Genomic DNA, 16,684 nt, shown 5'->3' with positions numbered 1-16,684 from the left:
ACCCTGTGCGGAGCCCCTGCCGTAGGCGGCCTGTTAGCCGTCTGCGCTGTTCACAGCTGTGTGTCTTCCTGACAGGGCTCTGTCCTTCCTGGGTATGAGTATGTGCCTGGCTCTGATGTTCATCTCCTCCTGGTATTACGCAATCGTGGCTATGGTTATTGCAGGCATGATCTACAAGTACATCGAGTATCAGGGGTATGTGCCTGTTTCACCATAGAAAAAAGATAAATGAGTGAATGACTGAAGATGCTGATGCCATAAACCATTGTTTCCATAGAGACATGGTCAGTTAGAAGATGTTGTTGGGGTATCTTGTTTCTTTTTAAGAGCCGGTGAGGGTGAGGGTGCCAGTGTGGCATACCTGTGTGTGGTGTGTGAGTGAGGGGGAGAGCACCACGGTGACGTACATGTTTGTGCATTTATTCTGGCAGCGCAGAGAAGGAGTGGGGAGATGGGATCCGGGGCCTGTCTTTGAGTGCCGCCCGCTACGCCCTGCTGAGGCTAGAGGCAGGGCCACCCCATACCAAGAACTGGAGGTGAGCAGCTGAGCAACCTGTACACACTTGACACACAGACAGACTTGGTCACCCGGGCTGCTGGTGCAGAGCAGTTGTGTGAGAACCAGAGCACACAAGGAAAACAGGATTCATTGCCCTGTACAGCACTCAGACCTGGCAAAACACACTGTGCTAGGCACACCAGACAGAGAGAGCACAGACTAATTGTGTGTGTGTGTGTGTGTGTGTGTGTGCACGTGTATGCTGGGTGAGTAACCTTCCCTGTGTGTGCGTTGCCTTGCAGGCCGCAGCTGCTGGTCCTGCTGAAGCTGGATGAAGATCTGCATGTGAAGTACCCGCGGCTGCTCACCTTTGCCTCGCAGCTCAAGGCTGGCAAGGGGCTGACCATCGTGGGCTCCGTCATTCAGGGCAACTTCCTGGACAACTATGGGGAGGCCCAGGCCGCTGAACAGGTATACTGCCCCTTAGGTGAACTACACTGCAATCTATAGAGTTGCTATTCAGTACTGCTTTGTATTGATCTAAACTGAACAAAAATGTGCTGAACCCTGTCTGTGAGAGTGCTGACACCCCGCACCTGTGATCAACCATATGGTCTGTCTGACTGTTTATCTGTGAGTTGGCAAAGATGCAATCACTTTGTGCGTGTGTGTGTGTGTGTGTGTGCGTGCGCAAGAGAATACTGTTCCCTCTTTACCTCACCTTACAGGCAGTTTCGCTGTATTTGTTAGTTTTGGTTTCATCCCACCAGGCCATTAAGAACATGATGGAGATTGAGAAGGTGAAGGGGTTCTGCCAGGTGGTGATTGGTGCCAAGGTGCGAGAGGGCATTGCTCACCTGATCCAGTCATGTGGCCTGGGGGGCATGAAGCACAACACGGTGGTGATGGGCTGGCCCTACGGCTGGAGGCAGAGCGAGGACCCCCGCGCTTGGAAAACCTTCATCAGTAAGAGCCTGGAGTCCCCTTTAACATCAGCCTATATATATACACCGATCAGCCATAACATTATGACCACCTGCCTAATATTGTGTAGGTCCCCCTTTTGCCACCAAAACAGCCCTGACCCGTCGAGGCATGGACTCCACTAGACCTCTGAAGGTGTGCTGTGGTATCTGGCACCAAGACGTTAGCAGCAGATCCTTTAAGTCCTGTAAGTTGTGAGGTGGTGCCTCTATGGATCGGAATTGTTTGTCCAGCACATCCCACAGATGCTCGATTGGATTGAGATCTGGGGAATTTGGAGGCCAAGTCAACACCTTGAACTTGTGATTCATCAGACCAGGCCACCTTCTTCCATTGCTCCGTGGTCCAGTTCTGATGCTCACGTGCCCATTGTAGGCACTTTCGGCAGTGGACAGAGGTCTGCATGGCCACCCTGACTGGTCTGCGGCTACGCAGCCCCATACACAACAAACTGCGATGCACTGTGTGTTCTGACACCTTTCTATCAGAACCAGCATGAACTTTTTCAGCAATTTGAGCTACAGTAGCTCGTCCGTTGGATCGGACCACACGGGCCAGCCTTCGTTCCCCACGTGCATCAATGAGTCTTGGCCGCCCATGACCCTGTCGCCGGTTCACCGCTTTTCCTTCCTTGGACCACTTTTGATAGGTACTGACCACTGCAGACCGGGAACACCCCACAAGAGCTGCAGTTTTGAAGATGCTCTGACCCAGTCATCTAGCCATCACAATTTGGCCCTTGTCAAAGTCGCTCTAATCCTTACGCTTGCCCATTTTTCCTGCTTCAAACACATCAACTTTGAAGACAAAATGTTCACTTGCTGCCTAATATATCCCATCCGCTGACAGGTGCGAGATTATCAGTGTTATTCACTTCACCTGTCAGTGGTCATAATGTTATGGCTGATCGGTGTATAATTTAATCATCATCAATATCAGTCCATATCGATCCACTGCTGAGTGAAGGCCTCCCCAAGATGTTTCCATTTGCTTCAATCTATAGCTTCTCTTTTACATGCAAAGTTTATTATTTAATCTTCCCATCTTTTATGTGGTCTTCTAAGAAAGAAAGAAAAAACATTTAGATGCACACAACACCACAAAATGTGAAAACATCAAAAAGAGAGATGATTTCCTCCTAAAGGCACTGTGTGCACATGTGTACTACCACACCCATGAAACTACTTCTGTGTGAAATACTTGAGGCCACTATGATTTGACATCAGTGTTCCTCAGAACAATTTTTTTGTCTGTAGATAAGCTTCCTGTGGGGGGTAATGTTTTAATTCTCTGTAAATGGTCTTATCTTTAGCACTCCAGTTACTCTGTGGATCTCCTTGCTAAGGACACGCCCTCTGTGCTGTGGGGCCCTGTACATCCATATGAAGCATTATGCTCTGCCAGAGTCACACTAGTCACTTGCTTGTAGCAATCCATACAGTAAACACACAGACATAGAGGTCAGAACAAACAAGCAGGCTCTCATTTACAACAAGACAAGATTAGCATGAAGTCCCCTGTTTACTGGGATGTTATAAATATTTAAGCAAGGAGGGTGCAGTTAGACTTTACCTAACTTGTCATTGACCTCTCTCTCCGAGTCACTTTTTCTTGGGTGACCAACTTGGCAGTGTGTGTTTTTGTGGGGCGTTGGTGTTTGGCCGGTTCCAGGAGTCTCGGTGATGTCACAGCAGTCTCTGTCCCTCTCTATCCCCAGACACAGTGCGCTGCACAACCGCTGGGCACCTGGCACTCATGGTGCCCAAGAATGTTTCCTTCTACCCTGGCAACCACGAGCGATTCAGTGACGGGCACATCGATGTGTGGTGGATCGTCCACGACGGGGGCATGCTGATGCTGCTGCCCTTCCTGCTAAAACAGCACAAGGTGACGGGCACTCAGGCACTTGGGGTGTAGCATTTTTTTGCTTAGGAAATAACATGACTGGTCCATTAGATTATATGGAACTTTTCCTCAGTCTGTCTGCTATGCAGTTGGTGTCTGCACTATGAATTTACAGCCCATAGCATTGCAGTGTGTTAGTTTCCTAGAACGTAGTGATGTTTGCAAGGTTTTTATTTTTTCCTGAACTTGTTTCGTTGTGAATTTGAAGGTGTGGAGGAAATGCAAGATGCGCATCTTCACTGTGGCCCAGATGGACGACAACAGTATTCAGATGAAGAAGGACCTGGCTACCTTCCTGTACCAACTCCGCATTGAGGCAGAGGTGGAGGTGGTGGAAATGGTAAATACAGGGCACTTACAATTAAACTGCCATCACTGTACAGACTTTCATACTGTGAGGAACAATTCACAAATGCATGCCAGTGGAAGGCATCATCCCGCAATATTTCACTTCCTTGTCCACCATACAATTAAAAAGAGCCCCCTTCTAAGGGTGTCTAGGGTGTTGTGCTGCCTGTTGGCATTGTGTTTCTGTGGTAACTAGTAACACCTATGTCTGTGTTTCAGCACAACAGCGATATCTCGGCCTACACCTACGAGCGCACTCTGATGATGGAGCAGAGATCTCAGATGCTGAGACAGATGCGACTGTCCAGCACCGAGAGGGACAGGGAGGTGAGTGTGCACGGCTGAGTACAGTCAGGCCGGGACAGGGGCCATTTTGCCGTTTGTTTTTGTGACAGTTTTTTCATTTGTGTTGAAAATGCACAACCAATGATGTCCCCACCTCAAAGCAGTGGAGCAGCAGAGTGCAGCAGCAATGGGAAGCACTTGGCAACAGCTGACAGGCTGACGGACTGACCGTTTGCACGTGTGCTTGCCCCTGCAGGCTCAGCTGGTGAAAGACAGGAACTCGGTGATCCGCATGGGCAGCCTGTACTCTGATGAGGAGGAGGAGGTGGTGGAGCCGGTGTCTGAGAAGATCCAGATGACCTGGACCAAGGAGAAGTACGACGCTGAAAGGAGGAACCGTAACAACGCGCCCGAGAACTTCCGGGAGCTGATCGCCATCAAGCCGTGAGTCACCCACAGCTCGCACCTGGGCCCAAGGACTGGTGGGTGGTGGGGAAGGCAGACATGCTTTCTCATTTGGCTCGTGTTCACGCAGGGCTGAAGGAGGTGAGGGGTGGGTGACCTGTATAAGCAGAGTGGAAAACAACACTGATCCACACGACCAATCAGCACTGTTATTCCTACAATATTAATGCTATAGAACAGGGGTTTTCAAACCGGTCCTGGAGTACCCCCTGCCCTGCTGGTTTTTGTTCCAACCTAAGTCTCAATTACTTAATTGAATTCTATATTTGCTTTGTTAGGTTAATTAAGGATTCAATTAAGCAATTAAGACCTCAGTTGGAACAAAAAACAGCAGGGCAGGGGGTACTCCAGGACCGGTTTGAAAATCACTGCTATAGAAGTCAAGATACAACAAATGACACAGCTGGTGTTAAAGGGATACTTCAGTATTTTGGCATTTTAGATTGCTTACTCACCCAGAGTCGTATGAATCCATGGAAACCTTTTTTTAATTCTTTACATTCAGTTTGAAGGAATTTAAATTGATCAATTTGTTAGCTTAGCACAATTTTTAGATGTGAAATTGTTAAATCACCTTCAGATTGTGCAGAATAAAGGCTGACGACCATTGAACTCTCATTAATAATGGAGTCCTGTAGAGATCATAGATAACAAATTATAGTGCTGCACACTTACCATTTGTTTTCCATTGCCTTGCCACAGTGTGTTACATTTGCATTACAGCTTTTTGGATGCACTTATTAGTGTTCAATGTGCTGTTACTTGATACATATTTTCCACTGTTCAAAACTAATGTATGCATCAGCGGAAGCATTTTGTTTGTAACAAACTAATGCAATTTCCTCAAGCCGATTGCTAGTGCGGTTCCGACTAAATCACACAACAGGGTTCAAGGTCTCAATTAAATGGTTTTTGTTTCTGTAAACGCCCAGGAGTCTCAGACTCTCTGACTCTGCTCTCTCTCTACATGCTCATGCTGGCAGGGAATGGGAGTGCCTGTAAGTTTCCTCTTCTGTGTGTGCGCACAGTTTGTTTCAGTATTCTGCTGTACAGGCATAGTTTATTTGAGGAACCTGGCAAGAGGGGTGGCCCCCCACCCCAGTAACTCACCAGGGGGTGGGGGTCAAATGGCTTGTGTGCCCACCCATGAGTCTGAGCCTTTCGTCAAGACTGGACCCCCTGGCTGGATGGCATGTCTGCTCTGCCCTCCCCTAGTGCCCCTGCAGTGCTGTGCTGGGCTTGCCTGGGGGCTGTGCATCTTGCTGACTGCAGGCTACCCGTGTGTTTGCAGGGACCAGTCGAACGTGCGCAGGATGCACACCGCAGTGAAGCTGAATGAGGTCATCGTGAACCGTTCCCATGATGCCAGGCTGGTGCTGCTCAACATGCCCGGCCCCCCCCGGAACTCCGACGGAGACGAGAACTGTATCCTTCAGAGCTCGGAATAGTGCATATAGAAAAGAGGCTAAACTTAGGGGTTTGTTAAACTGTGTTTGTTTAAAAAAAAAAAAAAAAAAATTTAGAGAAATTGAAATTTGGGCTTTACCAAGTTGTATTGCATTGTGTTGTATTCCCTAACTCCTGCACAGACATGGAGTTCCTGGAGGTGCTGACAGAAGGCCTGGAGCGCGTGCTGCTAGTACGGGGGGGCGGGAGGGAGGTTATCACCATCTACTCCTGAGAGCAGCCGAGGCGCAGCGCGACAGAGCGCACGGGACCCTTCACCTGTCTGCTCCACCGGACACCCATTCCAGTGAGAACTGTATCCCATTGAGGGGCATACATATACATAGACTATTTTTTCTATATTTGAAATCAAGGAGTTAGAATATGCAGTATCAGAGTTTAAATGGTATTCTGAAAACAACATGGGATTTGCATTTGAATTTGCATTGGATTTCAACAGACTTCATTGCCTTCCTCTAGGATACATATCTGTACAAGACAAAAACCCTTTGTGGTTCTGCAGTCACTGTAAAAGAATCAATCCATCAATCTTGGAAATGTTATGATGTCACTTCCTCTCCACGCGGCCGATGACCAGACCCTGCTCATGCTCTCGATCCCACTTTAACAGCAGAAGCCGAATTGTTTATTGAAACGTAAATAGGAAGTTTTAAACTGAGGGGCTTGTAAAGACATCTCATGTATTTGTTTGCAACTTGAAGAGATGCTTGACATCAAAGGCCGAAAGAAGTTCAGATTAATCATTCTGGCATTCTGTGGAAGTCCACCGTAGTAAAGGGTCAACAGCAGCTTGTGACAACCTTTGCTGGTTTCTATTTTTTAATTTGATTTTTTTATTCTACACAATCTAGATGAGTTTGCTCAGCACAGGTGAAATTGTTTGGCTGGGTCTCCTGGTATTTGTATTACACAAGATGATCCTATTTATTTTCTTATTTATTCGCCAAATCTTCCCAAATAGTATAAAAGACTGTGTGTGGGTAAAACACAGAGGAGCTCTGTGGAAAATCTGTATGTGTGTATAAGAGTGCGGATGTGTGTTTGTATATAGGAGTATGGATGTGTGTGTTGGAAGTAATGCACCTTGAAGTGAACAACCCTGGCTCCAGGGCGGTGAAATGTATTGTCCTGCTTTCCACAACCGAGCTCAAGAGAACTTTTATATCTGTAAATTCTAAACAGCAAATTGTTGACTTGTATGAGGCTTCTGCTTACACTGTACCAAATATGAAAAACAGACCCAATAAAGTAAAATATACATTCTTGAGTTTCCTCCCAGGGAGAATGTCCAAGAAAAGACAGTGAAGGGAGAGCGGAGCATCATTCCTCCCTTGTAATGAAGTGAGTTTTATTAAAGTGCATTCAGGCATTACAGCACTCTCACACTGGTCTGACAGGTTTAACACATTTCGGCTGGACTCAGGCTGCCGTTTGTTTTCCTTCCTTTCTGATACACAGACACTGGCCTGAGAAGAGGGGGGGTGTCTTTAAGCAGAAGCACCATTGCACATTGTAGAGGAAGGAGGAATAGGAAGTTACCAAGGCTACAATTTAATTTACATATTAGGGTAACTATTGACTCTATACGGCTGAAAAGACAAACATGGTCACAGATATGCAAAATACATTGTAGAGGGGGGTGGGGACTCTCAACATGGACTCCGAGCGGGCTGGAATCTGTGACTTAAAAAGGCCACAAATGCAAGGCAGCTCTCAGATTTCAATAATATGAGACTATTAGAAGCAGAAGCAAACTTCTATTACTGATTAATAACATTATTTTTAGTTTAATGCATTGTTTCCATACAAATCCACAGGCACTGCACCAGAATGTGAGAGTAAAGGCCTTCGATTTATGTAGCGACTCTTATAACTGGACTATATTCACATTTGTAAGGATTTGTAATGCTGTCAGGTAAAGTGCTACAGTAGGCTACATGCAAAACTAATTTCAGACGTGCAATAATGTTACATTGTGCTATTGCTGTACAGATATGTATAACATTTCAAGCACACTAGCCATACACAGGTCAGGAGCCAAGCCCAGGAGAGGTTATATAGTACTGCCACCAGAGAGGAAGGAGTGAAGGGTGGCGCACACAGCAGAGACGGTGAAGAGCCAGGGCACAGCGGGGTGGGCAGCGTGATTCCGGGGGTTGATGGGTGGTGGGCGCAGGACCAGCCGACACGGGTTCGCAGCCTCTGACTGCGGGATCTGTGATTCGCTGGGAAGCTGCCGTTTACTTTTATCGCGTACCTGAAAACGGAGAGACGTTTAGAATGGCCTGCTAGAAAGCCAAGTGAGTCTTGCTCAAATATGATGATGATTGGATTTGTGGAATATTTTGTACAGGAAGATAACATACATATACAGTGAGGGGAAAAAAGTATTTGATCCCCTGCTGATTTTGTACATTTGCCCACTGACAAAGAAATTATCAGTCTATAATTTTAATGGTAGGTGTATTTTAACAGTGAGAGACAGAATAACAACAAAACTCTCTTATAGGGAGTGCTCCTAATCTCAGCTCGTTACCTGTATAAAAGACAACTGTCCACAGATGCAATCAATCAATCAGATTCCAAACTCTCCACCATGGCCAAGACCAAAGAGCTGCCCAAGGATGTCAGGGACAAGATTGTAGACCTACACAAGGCTGGAATGGGCTACAAGACCATCGCCAAGCAGCTTGGTGAGAAGGTGACAACAGTTGGTGCGATTATTCGCAAATGGAAGAAACGCAAAATAACTGTCAGTCTCCCTCGGTCTGGGGCTCCATGCAAGATCTCACCTCGTGGAGTTTCAATGATCATGAGAACGGTGAGGAATCAGCCCAGAACTACACGGGAGGATCTTGTTAATGATCTCAGGGCAGCTGGGACCATAGTCACAAAGAAAACAATTGGTACCACACGACGCCGTGAAGGACTGAAATCCTGCAGCGCCCGCAAGGTCCCCCTGCTCAAGAAAGCACATGTACAGGCCCGTCTGAAGTTTGCCAATGAACATCTGAATGATTCAGAGGAGAACTGGGTGAAAGTGTTGTGGTCAGATGAGACCAAAATCAAGCTCTTTGGCATCAACTCAACTCGCCGTGTTTGGAGGAGGAGGAATGACCCCAAGAACACCATCCCCACCGTCAAACATGGAGGTGGAAACATTATGCTTTGGGGGTGTTTTTCTGCTAAGGGGACAGGACAACTGCACCGCATCAAAGGGACGATGGACAGGGCCATGTACCGTCAAATCTTGGGTGAGAACCTCCTTCCCTCAGCCAGGGCATTGAAAATGGGTCGTGGATGGTATTCCAGCATGACAATGACCCAAAACACACAGCCAAGGCAACAAAGGAGTGGCTCAAGAAGAAACACATTAAGGTCCTGGAGTGGCCTAGCCAGTCTCCAGACCTTAATCCCATAGAAAATCTGTGGAGGGAGCTGAAGGTTCGAGTTGCCAAACGTCAGCCTCGAAACCTTAATGACTTGGAGAGGATTTGCAAAGAGGAGTGGGACAAAATCCCTCCTGAGATGTGTGCAAACCTGGTGGCCAACTACAAGAAACGTCTGACCTCTGTGATTGCCAACAAGGGTTTTGCCACCAAGTACTAAGTCGAAGGGGTCAAATACTTATTTATCATCATTAACATGCAAATCAATTTATAACTTTTTTGAAATGCGTTTGTCTGGATTTTTTTGTTGTTATTCTGTCTCTCACTGTTAAAATACACCTACCATTAAAATTATAGACTGATCATTTCTTTGTCAGTGGGCAAACGTACAAAATCAGCAGGGGATCAAATACTTTTTCCCCTCACTGTATGAGTCCATGGATCTATTTCAGTCAGCACATTGTGATGGGCAGCTGACATTGTGGTGTTCAGTGTGTGTTAGTCTGGCTCTGCCCAGCGCTGCGGCCACCGCTACTCACCTGCTCCACCTCCTCGAACACCCGCAGGAAGTTGTTGCGCAGGACCCCTGCCAGCTCGTTCTCGCTCCAGCCTCGGCTCAGCAACTCCTGGATAAGGGCCGGGTACTTGGACACGTCCTCCAGGCCGTCGGGGAACCTGGCCACACACGCGACACACGTTCTGACTTAATGCCTCCTGTACGATGTGTGATATCCTCTCTAACAGGGCAGCCCACAATACAACTTATTTAATCATCTACATTTTACGATTAGGAGATATTCTGACCCTAGCATCATTCATGGTACGATAAGGGATCACTGTGGCACAGCTGAGAAAGAAGCCAGTTCGTACCCAGAGGCTCCGTCGTAGTCTCCCCCGATCCCGATGGACTCTGCACCGGCCACCTTCTTGATGTGATCGAAATGGTCTGTGAAAGACAAGCAGGGGTAACAAGGGCTTCAGGTGAGCACTGTTATTACTTGAAGTTGAAAGGGGATGCTATTCATTGTTCCAAAATATCTTCTTAACCTGATGACTTTCTACATACATTAACAATCAACCTTATGATTATGATTTTTTTTGTATTATTATTATGGAAATGATACACATTTCTATAACCTATTGTAGAAAAACTAATTCCAGTAGGAAAATATTAAAAAAGAGCACAGTCCCATTGGTTAGACCTCTAAGGAGATGGAGTTCATAACAGGTTCTAACAAATGATATAACTCTGACGGTGTTTCTCACCTGCTACAATGGAGATGTTGCCCTTCTGTCCGCAGGCCACAAAGTCACTGTACAGGTTCACCATGATCAGGCCACGTGTTTCTTTCTGGCAGGAAAGTGCAACAGAAACATAAAGTGCAGGTGTGTGTGTTGGAGTGTGAATTGTGGCTGTGTGGGAGGGTGTGATTTAGGCGAGTTAGTGTCTCTCTCACTCGCGGGTGGCTGTGTTCACGCCTCACCATTCTGAGCAGCAGGTCATCGGGCACGTTGCGGATGTGGGGACAGACCGCATCGGCAGAGGAGTGGCTGAAGATGACGGGGGCGCGGGACACATTCAGCACCGCCCAGGCCGTCCCCTTTGAGCTGTGCGACAGGTCAATCAGCATGCCCAGTCGGTTCATCTCCAGCACCACCTCCTACAGAGTGACACACACATAAAAACCAACACACAAATTATACACACAGCGGGCAAGTCAGCTTAATTAGGTCTGTATCTCCCATTACTTACTGCTTGTTTATTGCTCAATTATTATTATTCAATTTCTTAGCAGACACCCTTATCAATTACAATTGTTACGATACATCACATTATTTTTACATTTTACCCATTTATACAGCTGGGCATTGTACTGGAGCAATCTAGGTACAGTGTCTTGCTCATGGGTACAACAGCAGTGTCCCCCATCTGGGACTGACCCCACAACCCTCCGCACCAGAGTCCAGAGCCCTGACTGCTACTCAACACTGCTGCATTTGTGTTGTGTTTATTGTGTTCTACATCTATGTGCTTCGTTCGGGTAAACCTGGCGCAGCTCAACATGGTAACTGAGAGTGTGAGCTCTGAGGTGGTCGGCTGAATGCAGGCCTGACTGGCTGACTCAGCAGTGAGGGATGTAATGCAATGTGGAGGAGCTGCACTGAAGCGGCTAACTAAACCATAAGTCCTATGGAGTAATGTGTGGGGCTGGCGCTTTATTACAGCGCCCCCTCGATTCATGAAAATAAACAAATTACAAATTGAAGCACGATCACCTCACCTTCCCAAAATCAGTCAGGCTGTTGTTTCCTCTTTTGTAAAATGGGTAGATCTTGGAGGATGATTCTGCCCTACACCAAGCAGAAATAAAAAGATTGAGAACGCAGCGGCTTTGAAAACTATAAATGTAAGGCGTGCCACAGCTCTGCCGCTCTCTCTGCATTTTTTCTCTGTCCTGCCGTGTTCCTCACTAGCTCAGACCATCAGACTGTGGCTGCAGCTTTGAGGGGAGGAGGGAGGGCTTACCAGGGTGTGTTACAAGTGTGCGTGAGTGCCAGGGAGCGCACACCCAGCTGGTAGAACATCCGCAAGGTGGGCAGGCTGCTGTCGATGGAGTGCCCTCCCTCAATGCTGATCAAGCAGGCGATCTTCTTCGTGTTCCTCATGCCTGCAACAGCACCATTGGAGAGGCAGTGATGAGCAAGTAAACACGGCAAAACAAATACTGCTCTGTGGTGTGTGCTGGGAAAGGAACCAGACCCGTATTAGAACAGTCTGAGCCTTTCCAGCTCCTGCAGTCTGCAGGCTCCTGCGTGTCGTGTAATGCCAGGCACTGGACACTCTCTGCTGGTTGGCCTATTCTGAGATGTATCACACAGGCATACAACTTGAGATCCAATTAGATGACTTTACAATGTGTTTCTGTTTCACCTGTGTGATTCTCAAAGGAGCTTCAGCAGGTCCTAAAGCCAGGAAGGCATCGAACTGCTCTACACGGGGAAATCAGGCTCATCTCCCTCCCTTTGTGTTTTTTTCTGGAACTCTAATGGGGGGGTTTCATTCTGAGGAAGCATTCTGATGATGGGGGAGTTGCCAGGGGAGGGTTGAGGGAGATGTCAGTGGGTGGGGAGGGGTCAGGGGATGGGCAGCAGTCTCATGTGCGTGTGTGTGTGTGTGGTGCCCCGCCCACCCTGCTGCCCTGTACCTGCAGCGGTGGTGACCAGCTCCAGCTCCTCGTACTCATTGCACATGCGGAGGATCAAGTCCACCTGCTCCAGGGTGAGCCGCACCGCGTCCTTCTCCTGCGCCGTGCACATCACATAGGCCGAAAACACCTGCCAACCGCAACGCACAGTTACCCCAGCGCAGCACACGTAACAGCCAGGAGACCAGTACCTTTACCCACCTCACCACACTGCATAGCCTGAAGAAAGGACATTACTCACTACAGGACTTTAGCGGGTGGGTCAGTTTCCCTCTGCAGAGTATAGCAAACTGATAGGAGACTTGTCTACTGCAGGGTGTTGCAAAGAGACGGGAGAGAGATAGAGATGCAGCTGAAGGCTGCAAAGATGCTTATCTGCAGATAAAGCACATTCAGTTGTTTCCCAGTGAAGTGTTCGAGCACCCAGCAGCCATGGAGCACAGGGGACGTGTTCACCTGCTTTACTGGACAGCTATGGTGAACAGACAGCCCCAGCAGGGAGGCCGTTCTCTTCATTACAGAGCAAGTCTCTGCCTCGTTCACTGCAAACTAAGTGCATGAATCCACCAGCCCTGTTTGTGTATGGGAGAACAAAGAATGCTCCACAGGCAGTGCATACTGTGATGTAAAGGGAAATGGGATCACCAAGGGTTGTGAAATGATGGTTGTGGTGTTATTTTCCACCCACTATATTCCTGATGTTGTCAACTGATATAAGGATTTAATAGCGCCTGCCTGTGGGTCTCCATGTTGAATGACTTTCTGCTGTAGATCTGTATCTCACACTATCTGCTATTATATCTGCTGTTGGATTGCTGATGCCAGTAGGTCTCGGTGCAGAACACAAGCAGTCAGCCACATGCGGTTACTGTATGCTATCTACCCTGTGCATCACCTCAGTTTCCTTCTTACTTTACATTGCATGTCAAAAACTGGAAGGGAATAAGAACATTTTGCACCCATTGAAAATCTGCCAGTGACCCCCCTCTACAAATAAACAAAACAGATGGAGGCAGCTGGGAACAATTTATTGTTTTGGAAAGTCTTCAAAAACATAAAGCAAGCATAGAGATTATCATTGTTACATTGCAGATTGTGTTCTGCAAGAACTGGCATAAACTGGCACCATGATTGATGTAAATACTTATAACGATCAAAACTGCAAGAATGACTGCCATTGTCAATCAGCTCCACACAGAGACTCTCCTGCCAAGGGAGAGGCAATCTTCACCGATGAAGAATTGCCATGTCAGCACTCATTCGTACAGTCCCAATCAGCCGTGAACTACTGCTATTGGTTAAAATTGTAATTTATCCTAGATTGCAATGCTGGAATACCTTGACAGCATATGGCACATGAACTCACCAGCTCAATCTGAACAGTGCCTCTGTCTGTCTGTGCTCTGTATGTTTTTACCTGCGCTCCAATGTGTCCAGCCTGCATGCGAGAGATGTCCGTGGCAGTTTGGGGGATTTTCCGCAGGTCCACCTTGCTCAGCTGGTTATCGTATATGATTCTCATCTTCAGCGCCAGATCGTTGTGCCTTGTGTGAATGGAGGAGAGAAATATCATCCCGATTCTGAAGGGAACGCAGCAAAGCCACTCCCTCCCGCGCTAAAATATCAAACCCACCTGAGAGGTCACACCCACACACAGCTGGTACACATGCTCTGTGCCAAAGTTAAGTAGCGTGTAAAGCACGCCAAATCTTAAAGTAAACTAGCTGCATCTCAGGCAAGGACCATTCAGAAAGCACCTGTCTGTCTGCCATGAGAGACAGGTGATCGTTTACAAAGAGGCAGTTTTCCAGAGATAATCCTTGAGAAGCAGATGTATAGGAGCCTGCACCTCCAGCCACCTTCCTCCCGCCCAGCCCACCCTGCTCAAACAAACACTCTCACTCTCATACTCAAAAGCAAACTCAAGACCAAAATCAAAATGGTCAAATAGATCCTCAGCACAAGTTTTCAAAAACCCTCTCACTTTATTGACAATTAGCAGAGCACCCATTGAGGGCGAAACCCGGGGCAGAAAACACTGTGTATTTGAACCCTGCCCATACCCGTCGATCAGGCGTTCTCGTGACAGAAGGTTCAAAGTCCTCTCCTCCAGACTGGTGGCCACGGACCCTGTGCACAGCAGACTGAGAAATAGCAGCTCCACAGGCCGGAACCAGAAACCTGAGCACTGGGATGGGGGGCAGCTCCACACAGCCATGTCCTGCAGTGAACACACACAGAGCCAGCAGTTAGACTGGGGACATGGGTTAACCTAATAGTAGTAGTGGAAACAGCAGTTGATTCGCTTCTGTGAGATAAAATATGATAAGAAAGCAAAGTCTGTACATGCTTGGGGTCACAACTGGGGCTAAAAACAACTCCTCGTTCGGCTGAGAGAGAAGAAAAAGAAGAAGAATCCCTGCTAACACACAACGTTGCCACTACATAATATAATATAATTACGTTGTATTACATTGCTACAATGTTGTTGGAACAGTGTGTGTTAGCAGGGATAACAATATTTAACATAACGAGATTGTTACTCTAACGTGATGAACCTGCTTGGGGTGACTGTCAGTGTCACGCCACTGTGCAGTGGATGGTTTGGACTGAGGGGCTGGTCGGGAGTCGGTGTGAATCGCAGGTCGCGTCCTTGTAGCGCAGATGTCCGCAGTTCTGCACATGTCTGCGCTGCTCCACCAATGGGGTCGGTGTGATTCTGCAGCTCTGTGCGCAACCGCGGAAATCTGCGCTACAATAGCTCTCTCCCACTCGCCGTCCACACAAAAGATGATAAATATAGCTTACATTGCGTCATCCTTATTGAATACAAACCGCAAAACATGTAAAACCCCTGCATTCTGCACACTGTTTTGTGTGTTGTTGTTATTCTAATTGTATTTTGTAGGGTGTGGAGCAGTTTACAAAATTCTTGAAGTGTAAAAAGGACTTTAATATTCACATCTTATGTTGTATTAGTACCTCCACACTAAAAACATGTGATGGCAATGTGTTAAGTTGGGCGCAGTGTCAATGTTTAATCGGGTGAGCCTGAGACCCGTGGTGTGCGCTATGTAGTTTAATTCTGTAGTTTAATAAATCAGCTATTTTAACTGATTAACTATTTTCAGTTGTGGTTCTCACCCGTGGACGACGACTGTCTTCCAGGTGGGCAAATTATGCAAGTGCAGGTTGATCCACAAAATAATGAAAATATCTTTGTTTCGGACATGAAGATTTTACTTATGCCATTTCATTTTAACTAGGCTACTCTGATGCATTGCAGCACGCAAATGGGGTAATGTGGTGCAAAGCAGACCCGTGATCATCTACAGAAGTGAAGACCAATTCCACTTTCCATCATTCCAGCTATACAAATATACTGCTTAGCTTTAAGCATAGATAAATAGATCTCAATTTTCATTTACCACAAGTAATTATCAGGATTTCCACTGAATACCAATTCAATGTACTCTTACTGAAATATTTGTTGAAGTTCATAGTTACCAACTCCTGCCCCCTGGTCGATCCCCTGTTCATTTCTTCTGCACGGTTCGGGTTACCAATGTATTTTTAATTGTTTGCATCATGAACATACATTTAAAAGTTTCAACTTTAAAAAAAGCCAGAGAATGTCTTGCCACCAACACGCAGATGCGGTTTATAGCATTGAAGTCGTTATAATGGAAAGATTGAACTTACAGTCCCGTTGGATCCAGTCAATACGTTGTGTGTACTGGTATGGCAGAAAACACAGCCGCCACAGAGAGCAGATGCATTGTCCCCACCCAGAATATGATCCCTCTCTTATACCGATCCACTCTGCGCTGTGCAGGATATGTAACAGTTATGAACCGCAGCACTAGACCTAAACTTTTCTGTAGAGACTGCCCCCTTGAGAACTAGGGTAAAACCTTCACATCCCTGGACTTGCATGACGCAGACGCCGTGTTAGGGGCGCAGTTTAAACTAGTACCTCCTTGGCGTTGAACGCTATTAAACATGTTTATTTCTATTTCTATGTAAAAAGTATGCAGACACGTCTGAAGCCCCTGCATGTCTCGCTGCATCAGCCTCTGGTTCAGCTCTAGTCCAGCAGCTGTTTGCATCCACTCGGGATATGTCCTTATAAGCCT

At 47.0% G+C, this 16,684-nt stretch overlaps 2 protein-coding genes across 3 annotated transcripts in view; one reads left to right on the top strand and one right to left on the bottom strand.

Moving 5' to 3' along the window:
* The window catches only part of slc12a4 (solute carrier family 12 member 4), a 36,069-nt gene extending 28,854 nt beyond the window's left edge, over positions 1-7,215 (top strand). For both annotated transcript variants that reach the window (XM_066713394.1, XM_066713395.1), the window contains 10 exons: positions 76-195; positions 432-536; positions 802-970; positions 1,270-1,465; positions 3,201-3,370; positions 3,597-3,728; positions 3,956-4,063; positions 4,278-4,465; positions 5,778-5,911; positions 6,076-7,215. In XM_066713394.1, coding sequence (XP_066569491.1) covers positions 76-195; positions 432-536; positions 802-970; positions 1,270-1,465; positions 3,201-3,370; positions 3,597-3,728; positions 3,956-4,063; positions 4,278-4,465; positions 5,778-5,911; positions 6,076-6,167 — 1,414 coding nt within the window. In that variant the 3' untranslated portion in view covers positions 6,168-7,215. The remainder of the gene's footprint in view (positions 1-75; positions 196-431; positions 537-801; positions 971-1,269; positions 1,466-3,200; positions 3,371-3,596; positions 3,729-3,955; positions 4,064-4,277; positions 4,466-5,777; positions 5,912-6,075) is intronic.
* Positions 7,216-7,271: 56 nt separating this feature from the next.
* On the bottom strand, positions 7,272-16,541 carry dpep2 (dipeptidase 2). The gene is made up of 11 exons (XM_066713398.1): positions 16,251-16,541; positions 14,612-14,769; positions 13,966-14,092; positions 12,549-12,678; positions 11,870-12,011; positions 11,625-11,694; positions 10,827-11,003; positions 10,609-10,693; positions 10,213-10,288; positions 9,882-10,017; positions 7,272-8,210 (listed from the first exon to the last, which is right to left on the bottom strand). The coding sequence occupies exons 2-11, from the start codon at positions 14,764-14,766 to the stop codon at positions 8,007-8,009; spliced, it is 1,302 nt and encodes a 433-aa protein (XP_066569495.1). The 5' UTR covers positions 14,767-14,769; positions 16,251-16,541; the 3' UTR covers positions 7,272-8,006.
* Between the last annotated feature and the right edge of the window lie 143 nt (positions 16,542-16,684).

This window comes from Amia ocellicauda, chromosome 9, assembly GCF_036373705.1.
Source record: "Amia ocellicauda isolate fAmiCal2 chromosome 9, fAmiCal2.hap1, whole genome shotgun sequence".
In the NCBI taxonomy this organism is placed as follows: Eukaryota; Metazoa; Chordata; class Actinopteri; order Amiiformes; family Amiidae; genus Amia; species Amia ocellicauda.
This window is presented reverse-complemented; position numbering and strand designations above follow the sequence as displayed.

Excerpts from the sequence above, each read along its gene's own strand:
- dpep2 (XM_066713398.1), bottom strand. The coding sequence starts at position 14,766 with ATGGCTGTGTGGAGCTGCCCCCCATCCCAGTGCTCAGGTTTCTGGTTC. Across the intron at positions 12,679-13,965 it reads CTGGACACATTGGAGCGCAG|GTGTTTTCGGCCTATGTGAT; the intron begins GTAAAAACATAC and ends TGCGGTTGGCAG. Across the intron at positions 10,018-10,212 it reads GACTACGACGGAGCCTCTGG|GTTCCCCGACGGCCTGGAGG; the intron begins GTACGAACTGGC and ends GTGTGTGGCCAG.